The sequence below is a fragment of the Cnephaeus nilssonii genome (genome assembly GCF_951640355.1).
Source record: "Cnephaeus nilssonii genome assembly, chromosome: 13".
Lineage (NCBI taxonomy): Eukaryota > Metazoa > Chordata > Mammalia > Chiroptera > Vespertilionidae > Cnephaeus > Cnephaeus nilssonii.
In genome coordinates this window covers 38,081,681-38,097,575 of record NC_137084.1, presented here as the reverse complement: position 1 = coordinate 38,097,575, position 15,895 = coordinate 38,081,681, and the positions used below count along the sequence as shown (strand labels likewise).

Below are 15,895 nucleotides of genomic sequence, written 5' to 3'. Positions count from 1 at the left end.
GAGGGAACTTGCTGAGGTGATGGAAATGTTCTGTATCATGGTTGTGGTGTAATTACACACCTCTACACATCTGTCAAAACTCACCCAACCATACCCTTAAAATTGGTGAATTTTACTATATATACCTTATACTTCAGTAATAAAGCTGATTAAAAATAATTAACATCTCCTTTCTGGGCTGACAGCTAACAGAGAAAGGAGAAGACACTTTACCTTCCCAGTCCTCCATGTAAGGGGCCTCCTCAGCCTCTTGCTCTGGAGTGGGCCTGTCAGTGAATCTTCCTTTTTTCATGACCCTGGTGATTTCTCGGAGCTGATACAGCAACTGTTTTTCTTGGTCAGAAGTCACAGTCTGTGCTCTGCTTAGAAATATCGGACAATCCAACCATTTAGTGGTAAGTGCTCCTTGGCAATGAACATAAATATCATTATGATCTGTCTGGATTCTAGAAAAGGAAGTTGAGCAGCAGCAGATAATTCTAGGAACTGATTCTAAAGCAGCATAGCTGGTAACTACACATATTAGTTCAGCGGTTTGATTTTATATATGGGAAAACTAAGGCCCAGAATAGATCAAGGTATTGCACAAGGTCCCACATGAGTTATGTCAATACTGGGACCAGACCCCAGATACCTCAGCTTTTGGTTCAATATTTTTTCAATGCACCTCACTGTTACTTAATAACACTCCATTTACTGCAAGCCACTTTAGTCTGACACAAGGTCATCAAAAGAAAATGTGCTGGGCCATTAGCCTCAACTAGGGGAAAATGTGCCACTAGGCCATCCCTACAATCACCAGGCTGCATGTACTTGTGCAGAAATACAGATACATCCCAAACTTCCAGAGCGGGATCCTTCTGACAAATCAATTATCTAGACCACAGACACTAGGGGAACTGAGACCCTCAGAGGGGAAATTATACATTTCTATTGCTAGTTAATGTCAGCACTTTAACTAAAACTAAAGTCTCCTGACTTCTGAAAGCACTCGGTGCAATTCTTAAAGCACAATGCTCAAGTTCCACAGTTTATAAAACCTGGGTTTGAGTCCCAACTTAGCTGGTGGCTCTGGACAAATGTCTGCAAGAATAAGATGGGCCCAAGGAAAATGGTAGGAGCATTTTTTATTTTTTTGAGAAGGAAGCACTGCATTACACGCATAGGCAGGCAAAGCCCTACAGAGAAGACTGAGAACTGTCTGCTTTGCTACAAGTTTTATCTAGTGGCAGTATTTAACAGAGGCTACTTCTTTTCTTAAAAACTCAAAGCATTCAAAATCAGCATAACACTAATGAAGGAAAAATAATACCTTCTGAACAGCCTCCATGGAGGTGTCCTCTATATTTCTAATCAGCCAGTGGGAGCCAGCATTCCTTTTTATGCTCAGCCTAACAAGCTTTAGCCTTAATGACCAATAAGGAAAAAGAGCAGCGTTTCCTCCCTCCAATGTTAAGGTGGTAACAGGGAAATAAAGGTGCACTTCTGCAGCCCTCAGGGGGAGGAAAACACCAGGGCTCCCCTTCCACATTAATGGCCTCACAGCCTGAACTGAAGAAGCTTGTTGGTTCTACATTCAGCTAAATGTATTGGGCCTCTAGACCTCTACTCTTCCCCCATCAGTACAGGAGTCTTGACTCACCACAACGGCTCACCTGCTCTACATAACCCCCAATTCTTACAATGGCCACTTTGGGGGAGGCTTCTGGGGCAGTTAGGTCCCCCCTACCTACCAGAGCCTTTGTGCTTATCACAGAGCTCTTGCTCTTGGGCTGCACATGCTGCTTCTCTGGACTGTACTCAATGTATTTTGATTTTTACTGAGTGAAACAGCCTGGATTCTGTTTCTCTTTTTGTTTGTTAATCTTCACCTGAGGTTATTTTTCCACTGATTTTTAGAGAGACTGGAAAGGAGGGGGAGAGACAAAGAGACATCAATGTAAGAGATACGCATCGATTGATTGCCTTCCACATGAGTCCTCATCAGAACCAGGGATCAAGCCTGCAATCAAGGTACGCGCCCTTGGCCGGAACTGAACCTGGGATCCTTCAGTCCGAGGGCCAACATTCTATCCACTGAGCCAAACCAGCTGGGACTGGATTCTGTTTCTTAACTAATGAAAAACCAGAACCTTAAATAAAACAGGAATGGCTAGCAGAAGCAGAAACAAACAAGAGCAGCTTTCTCAGAGAATTCCAAACTAAAGCATCTCTTTCATTTCTGAACAAGTCTATTAATGTTGCCCATGTCATGCATCAGGCAATTCATCATGGCCCACCTTTCACCTTCTGAATTTATCACAATGAAGATTTGCATAGATTCCTTATTGTCTCACCTTTGTTTACTCCTGGAAGACAGTGGTAACTGCAACTGTATAGGCACAGTGCCATGAACATTGTAAGTGCTCATGTGTTAGGTTGCTCCCTGTTTCCTCACAATCCATTTTCTCCACCTCCCTGAAATCTGGCTTCCATTCCATCATTTTACAAAAACTTGCAAAAGTCATCAATGACCACTTTACTCTCAAGTCCAAAAGTCTTTTTCTCACATTTTATTCTTAACTTCTCTGTACTGTGGACCATCCTCTTTAAATGCCCTCTTCCTTGTCTACTGAGACATCTGTATTCCTCCCATTTCTTTAACCATTCTTATCTCTGATCATGGCCCACTTTCCTCCTCCCAATTCCTGAAACATGGTTGTCATGAAGGCTCAATCCCAGGGCCCTCATTTCTCTACTCTTACAAACACGGCTTCAGGAAGCTGACCCAGTATCAGATTAAACCACCACCTCTACACAGATGATGTCCAAACTCTACCTCTGCTCTTGACTTTTCACAAAAAGCCAGTCTCATTATTCGTTATCCCCTGAGCACTTCCACTTGGAGACCTTGCCACTACATCGAAGTTAACCTTAAATTCACCCTTCCAACCCAGTTCCTAGTTGGGCCAAATTAAGGGACTTCATGGAGGAAAAAAAAATCACGGGCTGTACCAGGAGTCCTTGGTTACAAGCAGCCCATCTTCCAATAAATTGGCTGCTTGTATTGGAGGAGGTAGCAGAATTTATTGGGAGGATGTGGGATAGCTCACAATATGAGAAGAATCGCTGAAGATCCAGGATTCAAGAAGGTGGGAGGCAGAGCAGCTCTAGGATTAGGGAGCAGGAGCAAATGGATAATTTCTTTAGGGACTGTTGCCAGGGTGAGTTAATATGAAAAGCTTTCAGATCAGGTGTCACTGGGTTCAAGATCCAGTTTTAGGTGAAAGTACACTTGGCCCAACTTGGGTCCTGTATATACCACTGAACCCATCACTGCAGCCAAGGAGATGACATGTGATGATTGGCCAGGGACCACATAGCCACCCTTGAAGGGGAGGTGAGGGGTGGAAGGGCTTCGCCTTGACCTTCACAGTCACTCTCAATGTGCATAACAATGAACATATGCTCTGGAGATTGATTAATAGCATGAGAATGGAAATGTTTTGTGAGAAGTAACATGCAAATGACAAATAAGTTGACAACTATATAAAATGAAAGTAAGTGGCCCAGAAATCAAAGAAGAGAAAAATCTTGAATTGATTCTCTAAATGGGAAATAGTCTGAGTCCTGAAAACCTACCTTTCACCATTAGGTCCCACTCTATTAATTAATTTTTCCATGGCTTCCTCTGTCTCCTTCAGTTTTTCTTGCAGTTGAACAAGCTCAAAATTGGCTGAAAAACAAGCATTGATCTAAGAACCATCACACACAACTCCCTAAGCTCTTTTCTGAGACATGGCTGGCTGTGACACTCTACAGTAATCCAGGCTGGTCCTGAGGCTCAGGGAAGAGACTTAAGAGTTTCTCCAGCTAATCCAATCAGGATACAAAGGTGCTGTGGTTTGGGTGCCAAGATCTAAAGGATACATGTTTACTGAGTGATGAACAAATCACTATTACGCACAGAAATACAGTAGGACCAGCTAAGAAAATACCTAGGACTGAAAAACATACCCCTATAGTCACCCAAGAAGAAATGAAGAAGATAAACATACCCCTTTTTCCTGTGTTTTTTTTTAACTAAAATATAGTTAATATATACATTGTATTAGTTTCAAGTGTGTAACATTGTTATTCTACATTAATATACCCAACGAAGTGATCACCATGCTGTCATTATACCAGGTTATTATATTTTGACTGTATTCCTTATGCTATACATTACAACCCCATGACTTTTTTATTTTATAACTAGAATTTTGTACCTCTTATTCACCTTTACCTTTTCTTCCCTTTTTCCCAGCCCCTTCCCCTCTGGAAATCATCAGTTTTTTCTCTATGTCTATGAAACGGTTTCTGTTTTGCACTGTTTGTTCATTTGCCTTGTTTTTTAAGATTCCACATATAAGTAAAATCCTATATAATAAAAGCATAGTATGCAAATTGTCCCCTCCACCAGGAGGTTGTCTGGGAGTTCAACCAGTGGGCGGGGCCAGCCAGGGGAAGGGAGGGAGGCCCTGGCTGGTGGGGGAGGCAGGCGACCAGAGGAAGGGAGGGAGGCCCCTGCTGGCAGCCGCTACTTCTCACGAATTTCGTGCACTGGGCCTCTAGTCTATATATAGTTATTTGTCTTGCTCTGTCTGACTTATTTCACTTAGCATAACACCCTCTAGGTCCATCCATGTTATCGCAAATGGCAAGATTTCATTCTATTTTATGGCTGAGTAATATTCCATTGTATATATGTACCACATCTTGATCCATTCATCTATCTATCCATGGACACTTAGGGTGCTTCCATACTTGGCTATTCTAATCGAAATGATGCTCAAGCGTAAAGAACCAAATATATAAGGTACTTTAGAAAACTAAGTGAAATGAGCAATATTTCACCTGCACATGAGGTTAAAACCCTATCTAGAAGTAACAGTTTAAATGTCATGCTTCCTCAGTAGAGGAAATCTTGAGACCTCTCTGCCTGAGATTTTCTGTCCCAGTCACATGGAGTGAAGTGGTGTAACCCTGCCTCCCAGAAGTAGTTTTCTCAACTAACAAAAGACCCTAAAAGTAGAACAGAAAAAATAAATCAATCAGTTCATGAAATGAACTTTAAGGCAGTAGGAAAATAAAATGTTGTCCATTATGTAGATAATCTAGTTTTTCTGTGTCATACCCAGTGCTATCCTCCACCCAGATGTATTCAAAGGGTTACTGCAGATACAGTATTTCAAAGGCCTTTTAATACTTCTCGACCACATTCTTATTCATGCAGTTAACATCTATAAAGTGTCTGGAGGACTGTGCTACATAAATGCTTAAGTTATTTTTATTTTCTGCATGATTCAAAATTGAAGGATAAGGAGCTAATATAACTGCTACTACATTATAAAATAGCTGCTCTTAGGAATTCATTTTATTCTTTCTGTTTTAAATGCATATGTGACAGGATACAGAATTTGCTACTCGAATTTACTGGTAAAGAGTCCACCAACCTTTTAAAAATGGTTTTACTGATGCATTTACCATCACTGTTAGACATTATCTCAATTAAGAACACAGCAGCTTTCTTAAAGAAGTCCCTGAATATGTAAGATTTCTAAAAAGGATGCAGAGTGTGACTGAAATATCTATTTCCATAGAGAATGTGGAATAAATACAGAAAGCAATCATGGCCGAGGGCAGATGCTTCTGTGGTCCAGCCTCACCTCACTTGGCTGATGTCTTTGTTTTAAAAACCTCTGATGAGGCTTCAGGATCCACTGGATAAAGCCATCTGGCCTCAACGACCTTCAACAATATGGCTTAACCTTCCTACTCTTCAGGCCTTCTTCCCCACAGCTGTCCTGTGCCAGGCTGTCTCACCCAAGCCATCCCATCTAGCTGGCAGGCCTCCTCTACAGACACCCAGCTAGACATGATTTCCTATAAGGCTTTTATCAGATCCCTTCTGTCTAGGTCAGTGGTCGGCAAACTCATTAGTCACCAGAGCCAAATATTAACAGTACAACGATTGAAATTTCTTTTGAGAGCCAAATTTTTGAAACTTAAACTTCTAATGCCACTTCTTCAAAATAGACTCGCCCAGGCTATGGTATTTTGTGGAAGAGCCACACTCAAGGGGCCAAAGAGCCGCATGTGGCTCGCGAGTCGCAGTTTGCCGACCACGGGTCTAGGTAGTCAACTCTGCACAAGTTATTTTTCCTGACATCCATCCTAGACTATAAATTCTTAGAGGGAGAGCTATGCCATATACACTGCATTTCTCCAGAGAGCACAGAATATTCTAGTTGGTAGTGAACATTTAATGATCATGTTTCAAGAGCCTGAAGTGTTAAATTCTGTCCCTGGATCTAATATCTGACTTTGGCAATGACTTGATCTCTGCCTTGCTTTTCCTCTTTGTGAAATAAGGATATTTGCTACCAATATTCTGAAGTCTGGACATGAGAAGGAACCCATTCCAAATGTGAAATATTAATTTACTAACATAAAAAAGTGAACTCGTAGTTTTGTACTTTTTGTAACTATCTTTCTCTTTAAAGCCAACATCAATATGGAAACTTTCAGGAACTCTCAGAGCTAAGGTAAAAAATGGCATAATTTGGGACAACTTTTGAGAAATGCCTTTAGGTCATACCCAGATTGTCCCTCTGGCTGCATTACAGCTGTCTGACCATTCCAAAGGGGGCACTTACTAATTTTCCTGAAGGTGTCTCCAGGTGTGGCGGTAGAGCATTTCCGGTTCACTGCAGTAGTTTTCCCCTTTGAAAGCTGAGAAGTGAAGGAGGTACAGCACATCAACAGCAGCTCAGAACCTCAAAGTCACGGAACCCCTCATATTAAGTGGGGGGGAAAAAAAAGGCTGGGAGACAAAAATTAAGTCAGAAATCCACTTGAATAGCAACATTAGATAAATATCTAAAAAAAAAACAAAGCAAAACAGAAAAACAACAAAAACAAAAAACAACAGCTTTCCAAGTAAAAAATTAGCAAGGCACAAGGAAAAAATCTCTCTCTACAGGTCATCTGCCTTGGCCATGCTCACCTAAGACTCAACTCAGGCTGCCTGCAGAATTTCTGGGCTAGGAGGAGCTCGCCTATTACTCTAGTTAGAAGGGCAAAGTAAAACTCTTCCCCCTAGCTAGGCCCATGGCCTGCCAAAGTTGGGCTGGCGGTGGAACTTAATTAGCAGTCTACTTATAAAGGACCCAAACCATGTCTCCCCAGAACTAAGAAATACCAGGCTTAGTTTCATGATATGGCAGTTCTGTTTGAGAAGAATTACTGAAGATAATGTTAAAAAACAGCACTTCATACTCCGGGGAGAAGAAGGACAAAGTGTTGTTGGTATAGTCATCACTTGGCCTCACAGTGGCTACCTGAAAATCCCTGAGCCAATCCTAACAACAAAGCTCTAACAACAATCCTAAAACTCCAACAAGAGCCGCTTTATGCCTTTTCAGCTTGAAAATATGCCCAGTCAAGGGCTTTTAACTTTATTGCTAACTGGATTAGCAAGTAGAAGATCCAGGCTCAAGTCGTGTTTCTGCAGTGTCAGTTGTGAATTTTGGACAAATCATTTACGCTCTGAGTGGAGATTTTCTCATCTGTAAAACTTAGGATAGGATAACACCTATCCTAAGTACCTTATGAAGAGAAAGCAAGGTTTAAAGAGATACTAGATTTGAAAAAGGGTTATGAACTGTAAAGGGTTTCAATACCAACAATGATTTTTATTACGATAATATTAGATTGTCACTGATATAATTGATCAAGATGATTCCACTTACCTTAAATAGAATGTACAGTATATATAAAAATATCCCAAAGCCATAGATTGGAATAATCTGCCCCATCAGGCCTCTTCCACTACCTCCTCCTCCTCCAGTGCCTCCACCTGATCCTTTGGCCTTTGCAAAGGCCTCTGCAAGGTGAGACCTCTGGGCACGCGCTGTAGGGGTCTGGCCATCTAAGGGTGCTTGGTGATGATGCATCATAGGTGGAAATCGGCCCAATTTTCCTGAGAAAATAAATTAATCAGTCTTTATTTCTTCTACTATTTTAAATATGGCTGTTATGAAAACACCTAATGCATCTAGGTACAAATAATAGAAGCCAACTCAAACAAGTTTAAGTAAAAACAGGAACTTGATTATAAGGATATAGAGGCATCACACCGATAATATGATGTGGCAACCTCTAGCTGTTCACCAAACCCATTTTTCCCCTTCCTTATGGGTCCACAACTAGACAGTTTTCAGTTTACCATACAGTTAAATGTGGACACTTGACTGAGTTCCAGCCAAGGGAATGTGAGGGATATGTGCTAGTTCAAGGCCTGGCCTATACAACTTTCCATGTATTAAACTCCAAGTTCATTTCCCTTCAGCTGGATGCTTGGCACCTAGGGAAACCTCGGAAGTCATGTGACGATGAAAACGGCAGAACCTCCATCAACCTGGACTCCTAGACACCTGTGTGGTACAGAGCCTTCAACTTAGAAATAACTTCCAGTAGGTTAGGGCCACTGTATACTCTGGAGTCTGTTACAGCAGTTAGCCACCCCTAACTAGTACAGATCATGCAATCTGGTCTCAGAAGAGAATAGAACTGGAAACTGGAAAGCCATCAGGATCCAGGACAGCTACTCGCACATTCTATCTCATCTTTCTCCCTCTCTATGGGGCCACAAGGCTTTTTGTTGTTGTTTGTTTCTCTGTGCATATCTTCTTCATTCTTTCTCTGCAGACCATTTCTTTAGCTTCTCTGGAAACATGGGAGAAGATGGTTATCCCCAAACCCCTCATTTGCATGTCTTTCAAGAGGCCAGCAGAGAGTGGACCAAATTCCAAATTCCTGAAGGGAGATGAATACTCAGCTTGTGTAGGTATACACCCCTTTCTAGTCAGCAGTAGCTGACCAGGCAGAATGCATGCACTACAGAGTCAAAGGACTTCTTCCCTGTGAGTGAGAGCAGGGCTTACAGAAAGGGGAGTGTATCAGTTTTCTTGCATTTATTTTCCTCCATCAGAAGAGAAGCAGCCAAACATTAACACCAACTGCCAAACCTCCTGAGAGCCAGAGGTGAGAAAGGAAAGACATCGCTTCAAAAGGCCATGTAAACAGGCTTGTGTAGTAAAACCACAGGAAGATAAAAGTATAAAGCAGAGAACACTAGAGAGCAGAAAGACTCCATAAATCAGATTCTAAAAATACAAAGTGTCCAGTAAAAAACTTTACATTCAACAAAATTATAGATTTCTGTTCAATAAAGAATACCATGAACAGAGTTAAGATAGATGACAAGGAAAAGCTTTTGCAACATCTAAAATTGACAAGGGATTAAAATACTAGAATAGACAAGAAATTTCTACAATTAAATATGAACATCACAAGAAACCCAATAGAAAAATGGGAACTAACTGAAAGAAAAGCTTAAAAGATTGTTAAAAATAAAAAATTACATTAAGAGATGACCAAAGTAAAACCACTGAGTAAAATATAAATTATAAATGTATTATAAAAAATATAAATGAGATAGCACTCATACCTGTTAGAAGGAAAAAAATTAGAATGGTGGGTAATAGTAAAGATTGGCAAAGATGTCAGGAGGCAAGAACTCTTATGTACTGTGTGGTGAGTGTAAACTGACACAGCCATTCCGCTAAGTGATCTGGCTGTACTTAGTGACATTAAGTATGTCTATACTCCAGTGATCCTATTCTGGTGCATAAATTCCAGAGAAATTCTCAAATAAAGCTGTCTATAACCTAATTTGAATGCTAAACTTTATAGACGTGTGTGAGAATGTTTACTGTGATGATCCTGTAGCAGAAGGCTTGAAGAAACTTTGCTTTTCATAACTGGAAGAATAAAAAATCAATATGGGATAGATACAAATATAGAATTCTATGTAACTTTTAGAAATTACACTTTAGATATACCTATTGCAACATTAGGGCATCTTAAAAAGCACAACACTGAGCAAAAAATAAGCAAGTACCATTGTTATGCAAGCTGGAAATACACCACAATTATACTATATCTTCTCAAGCAAATTTGTAGAGATATAAGGACATAAAAAATACATTAGAATGGGTGCATATGAATGGATAACGTAATGGGCATGAGGATCGAAGATAAAGGGTTAAAAAGTAAAGAACAAAAGGAAAAAGGAAACTTGAACTGCTGATGTTAATAAGGTACTCTTGGTTCCTGGGTTGACACAACACTGAGCCACACCAGCCAGGTGACACAATGTATCTTGAGAAAAGGGTGGCCACCACATGAAACCCTGACGGTCTACCTGTTTAGACAATAACAGAAACCAATGTACTACACAGCATTACAGAATTGTCAGTCAGAAGGAGCCTTGAAAGTCATCCAGACTTGGGACTTAAAGTAAAGCATAAGAAATATAGTCAATAATCTCTATATATAAAAGGCTAAGTGTCTGTCCAACTGGTAGCTATAACGTGCACTGACCACCAGGGGGTGAAAGGGCAGAGCAGGACAGCACAAAATGTACTGTACCCTCCATCCTGTGTAACTATGTATATGACTCCTTTTTCTTAGAAAACCGCGAGAATGTAACAGTTGCATAAACCTGCCAATAGGAATGTAGAGAAGTAAACTCAGTCCAAATTAGGCAACCTCTGTAACCCACGTCACTTCCCTAAGCCCACCCAAATGACCAACCCTTTATAACCTATCGCTCTCCCGGGGTTCGCTCTCTTTGGTCTCACTGCTATGCCAGAAAGAGGCCGGGAGCCAAACCCGGGTTTGAATAAAGACTCTTTGCTTTTGCATCGGAGAAAAGGCTCCCTGGTGGTTGATTATTGGGGACCCTGAACTCTGGGCATAACAGGGGCAGACGCTCAATGCAGGAGCTGCCATGATGCCTATTGGACATTTAAAAATAAACGGCACCACGGACCTGGAGCTGACAAACCAACACTCAGCTTCCCCCAAGTGGAACACAGGCCCCGCCACCACTCCAGAGTGACAGCCCACCAAATCGCAGCCAACCCTGGCAAGACCCCATGGCGCAAAATGCAGCCCATAGCTCAGCCCAGCCGAAAACGGTTGCTATGGGTGCCGGGTAATGACGTCACATAGCAATGCCCGGCTTCCTTTCCCTAGTGACTAGCCTCCTTGGAGTTTCTTTAGCCCTGTAACACAACTTGCTTTATAGCCAGGTGCAAACATTTTACACTTTAGCCAAATGTCTGTGAAGCGTTTTCCCATGCCTCATCTCATTTGATCCTCACAGAAGTCCTGGAGTAGGAAGATAGGAGACTCGGTAGAATCCTATTTTCATTAGCCAGAAAATGGAAATTTAGAAAGTTTAGAAACTTGACCTGAGTGAAAAGAAGTAAGAAATGGTGGACCTTGAAAATGACTTCAGGTTTTCTCACTGCACAGAATATAGTCAAACACTGCTACAGTTAAATATTTTACCCTTTGTTCTCCCTGTGTGATCTATAATAATAATCTGCTTCATGTTGATATTTACTGCTTACTATGTTGCTTACAATTACCTGAAAGAGAAGTTGGGGTGCTTCACTGGACTGGAACAAGTTTAGCTAAATCAGAAAGCAGGTCTAATTAAGCAAGTTTGTTCTATATATATAAAAGGCTAAGTTGACTTGCGCATGTGCGATACATATAAAGCTCTCGCTGGCGCCAATTGCATGCATGTATTTTGGTCTGTCGTTGATTGTGAATTTGGTTGACACTTCTATTATAGAGAAAGGGTGAGTAGTGATATTAAAATATTTCTTCTAATTAATTTTCTTTCAATGTGCATGAATCCAGGACACCAGTACTGTAATAATTATGGATGGGCCAGGTGGGTATTGGAAATGTTGGCAGGGGGGACAGTTTGTCAAGTATATGATTGTCTAATCACTAGGCTATGCGCCTGAAATTAGTACAAAATAATGTTGAATGTGACTGTTACTGAAAAATAACCTTTAAAAAAGGGTATCCAGTCTTTTTCAATAAATGGTATGGGGACAACCAGATATCCACATGCAAAAGGATGAAGTTAGGCCACTAATTCATTCACACCATGTTAAATTTAAAATTTAACTCAAAATGGATTAAAAACCTCAATCTAAGAGCTAAAACTACAAAACTCTTAGAAGGAAACAGATATATACCATCATGAACTTGGATTAGAGAACAGTTTTTTTTAGATACGACACCAAGCACAAGCAGCCAAAGAAAATAGGTAAATTGGATATCTTCAAATTGTAAAACTTGTGTGCTACAAAGGACACCATCAAGAAACTTAAGACAACCCATTAAATGGGAGAAAATATTTGCAAATCATATATCTGATAAGGGTCTAATACACAAAATTTATAAAGAACTCCTACCACTCAACAATAACAATAACCCATTTAAAAATGGTCAACGGCTCTTAATTGACATTTCTCCAAAACATATGAAAGGCCAACAAGCACATGAAAAGATGTTCAACATCACTAGCCATCACAGAAATGCATATTAAACCCACAATGAGATACCACTTTATACCCAGTAGGATGCTATAATAAAAAAGACAGATAATAGAAGTATTGGGATCTATGTACTCGGGCAAGGGAAACAAAAGAAAAAATAAACAAACGGGACTATATCAAACTTAAAAAGTTTTTGCATAGCAAAGGAAATAGCTAAACGAAAAGACAACCTATTGCATGGGAGAAGATATTTACCAATGACACATCTCATAAGGGGTAAATATCCAAAATTTATAAAGAACTCATACACTGAACACCAAAAAAACCTAACAACCCAATTAAAAAATGGGCAAAGGATTGGAATAGATACTTTTCCAAGGAGGGCATACAGATGGCCAAGAGACATATTGATGCTCAACATTACTAAATCATCAGAGAAATGCAAATTAAAACCACAATGAGATATCACCTACACAACTTTCAGAATGGCTATTATCAATAAATGAACAAACAAGTTTTTGGCAAGGATGTGGATAAAAGGGAACCCTTGTGCCCTGTTGGTGGGAATGCAGACTGGTGCAGCCACTATGGAAAACAGTATGGGAGGTTCCTCAAAAAAAATGGTACTGCTTTATGACCCAGGAATTCCACTTCTGGGTATATATCTGAAGAAACCAAAAACACTAATCTAAAAAGATATAGGCACCCTATGTTCATTGTGGCATTATTTACAATAGCCAAGATATGAAAGCAACTCAAGTGCCCATTAATAGATAACTGGATAAGGAAGATATGATACATATGTACAATGGGATATGACTTGACCATCAAAAAGAATGAAACTGCCCTGATTGGTATGGCTCAGTTGGTTGGGCATCATTCCGTGCACCAAAAGGTTGACAGTTTGATTCCTGGTCAAGACACATGCCCGGGTTTCGGGCTTGATCTTGGGTAGGGGATGTGTAGGAGGCAGATGATTGATGTTTCCATCTCTCTCTTTCTCTCCCTTCTTCTCTAAAAATCAATAAAAAAATCTTTTAAAAAATGAAATCTTACAATTTGCAACAGCATGGATGGATCTAAAGGGTATTATGCTAAGTGAGATAAGTCAGACAAAGACAAATACCATATGATTTCACTTATCTGTGAAATCTAAAGGGCAAAAGAAATGAGCAAACAAAATAGAAACAGACTCACAGATGCAGAAAACAAATTTATGGTTGCCAGAATATGCTCACACAAAAACTTGTATACAAATGTTCATAGTAGCATTACTTAAAATAGCCAGATGTCCATCAAATGACAAATGGATAAACAAAATGTGTATATCCATACACTAAAATATTATTTGGCCATAAAAAGAAAGGAAGTATGATAATGCTACAATATGGATGAACTTTGAAAACGTTATGCTACATGAAAAGAAAGCCAGTCATGCAAGATCACTTATTATATGATTCCATTAATATGAAGAGTCCAGAATAGGCAAACCTACAGAGACATGAAGTAGCTTAGTGGTTTCTTAGGGCTGGGGTGGGGGGAGAATGATAAAATGTTCTGAAATTGATTGTGGAGATGGTCACACAACTCGGTGACTTTATTAAAAATCACCAATTGTACACTTCAATAGGTAAATTGCATGGTATGTGAATTATATCTCAACAAAGCTATTTTTTAAAGTCATCTAGTCTAGCCACCTGTGTTCCATATCCTTACTTCCCTTAAGTGGTGGTCTTGAATTTGCTGAATCCCATCCAACAGGAAACTCACTACTTCCCCCAGGACACTCATGCCACCTCTATACGGCTCAGACTGTTCGAACTGTCTTGAGTTAATGAGTGAGTAACGGGTGTAAGGAAGGAAGTACAATATAGGATTTCAAAAAGCAACACTGACTGAATCATGATGTGTCAAGAAGTAGAACAACATGATTAAGAAAGAGAATGTGGAGTGGATTCAAAGAGGAGCTGAAAAAATAGAAAACAATGTTTATAAGTCTATCATCTCAAACCTAAAAATGAAACTCATCTTCACCTTCCAAAACCTGTTCTTCTCCTGTATTTCTTTTCTTTGTAGAGTCATTCTCTCAGACCTTTAAGTTTGAGACCTATATATAACCTCTACCACCTGTGACCAAGAGTATACCTGAAACGGCAGGCTCAAGTCAGAATGCTGAATTTGGAAGAGATTTTTCTCTTTGTAAAGTTAACTGTCCTCAACAGGGAGCAACCTCACCTCTTGGGTCTTGGTGCCACCATGTTTCTCAGAATTTAAGAGCTCAGAATGTTTAAAAAGTCCATGACTATAAAACATTTAAAAATGTCTAGTTGATTAAAAATTTTTAATGAAATACTCCAAGTGTACAAAAAAGTATAAATAATATATGAGCACTTATATATCTACTTATCATGTACATGTAACTGGAACTCCCATGTACCCTCTCTCAGATAGCCACAACTCTGAATTTGGTGATTATTAGGTGTGCTTTTATTTTTTTAATTTTTATTTATTTTGAGAGGGAGAGAGAGCGAGCGAGAGAGAGAGAGAGAGAGAGAGAGAGAGAGAGATACCAATTTGTCGTTCCACTTATTCATGCATTCACTATTTGATCCTGACCGGGGATTAAACTCACAAGCTTGGTGTATCAGGATGATGCTCCAACCAAATGAGCTACCCAGCCAGGGCTTAGGTGTACTTTTAGATTTTACTATGTAAGCATGCATTCATAAACAATATACAACATTATCTTGACTATTTTAAACCTTTATATTATGAATGGTAGTGATGGCTGTATAACAATGTGAATGTACCTAATGCCACTGAACTGTACACTCAATGGTAAAAATAAATTTTATGTTATGTATATTTTACCACAATTTAAAAACCTTTGTATTATGGTATCATACTGTACTCATACTTCTGCAACTTCTCTTTTTTCTGGATGGGGATCAATATTTTGGTCTAGAAATGCCCCATCTTGATATATGTAGCTGTAGTTCATTCACTCAAAGCATGTATCCATGTCACAATTTATCCCCCCTCCAGCTGATTAACATTTAGCTTATTTTCTATTTTTCACTATTCCAAACATTTAGCTTATTTTATACTTTTCACTATCCCAAACATTCTACTTTATAGCTACATTACAAAATTTGTGGAGGTTTTTAAAATATGCTTTAGAAAACTAAAGAGATCAGAACATTACAGATAATAGAACATTAATATTGCAGAATTTCCAAAATAGAAAACAGCTGTTTTCACTATCTCTAAATGTACTTAAGCATTCCCTAAAATGGGACCTGACTAAATCCTAATTGTTTATTGAAAGCTTTCTCCATATATAGGTTTACTTAATTATTAATACTTCACTTAGCATGTCATTTAAGCTTGACTAAAAACTTAATGGATTTTACAGAGCGAAGCTCTACTTTCCATTGTTAATAACC

The 15,895-nt window shown here is 39.5% G+C and overlaps 1 protein-coding gene across 4 annotated transcripts in view; it reads right to left on the bottom strand.

Moving 5' to 3' along the window:
* RIC3 (RIC3 acetylcholine receptor chaperone) overlaps positions 1-15,895 on the bottom strand; it is a gene marked incomplete at its 5' end in the record, with an annotated part of 36,712 nt that overhangs the window by 5,183 nt on the left and 15,634 nt on the right. Inside the window, 4 exons of one of the 4 annotated variants that reach the window (XM_079787238.1) lie at positions 214-362; positions 3,622-3,715; positions 6,678-6,753; positions 7,773-8,002. The exons of 1 other annotated variant lie outside the window; for it this stretch is intronic. In XM_079787238.1, coding sequence (XP_079643364.1) covers positions 214-362; positions 3,622-3,715; positions 6,678-6,753; positions 7,773-8,002 — 549 coding nt within the window. The remainder of the gene's footprint in view (positions 1-213; positions 363-3,621; positions 3,716-6,677; positions 6,754-7,772; positions 8,003-15,895) is intronic. 2 more of the 4 variants (XM_079787239.1, XM_079787240.1) reach the window with 2 other exon arrangements.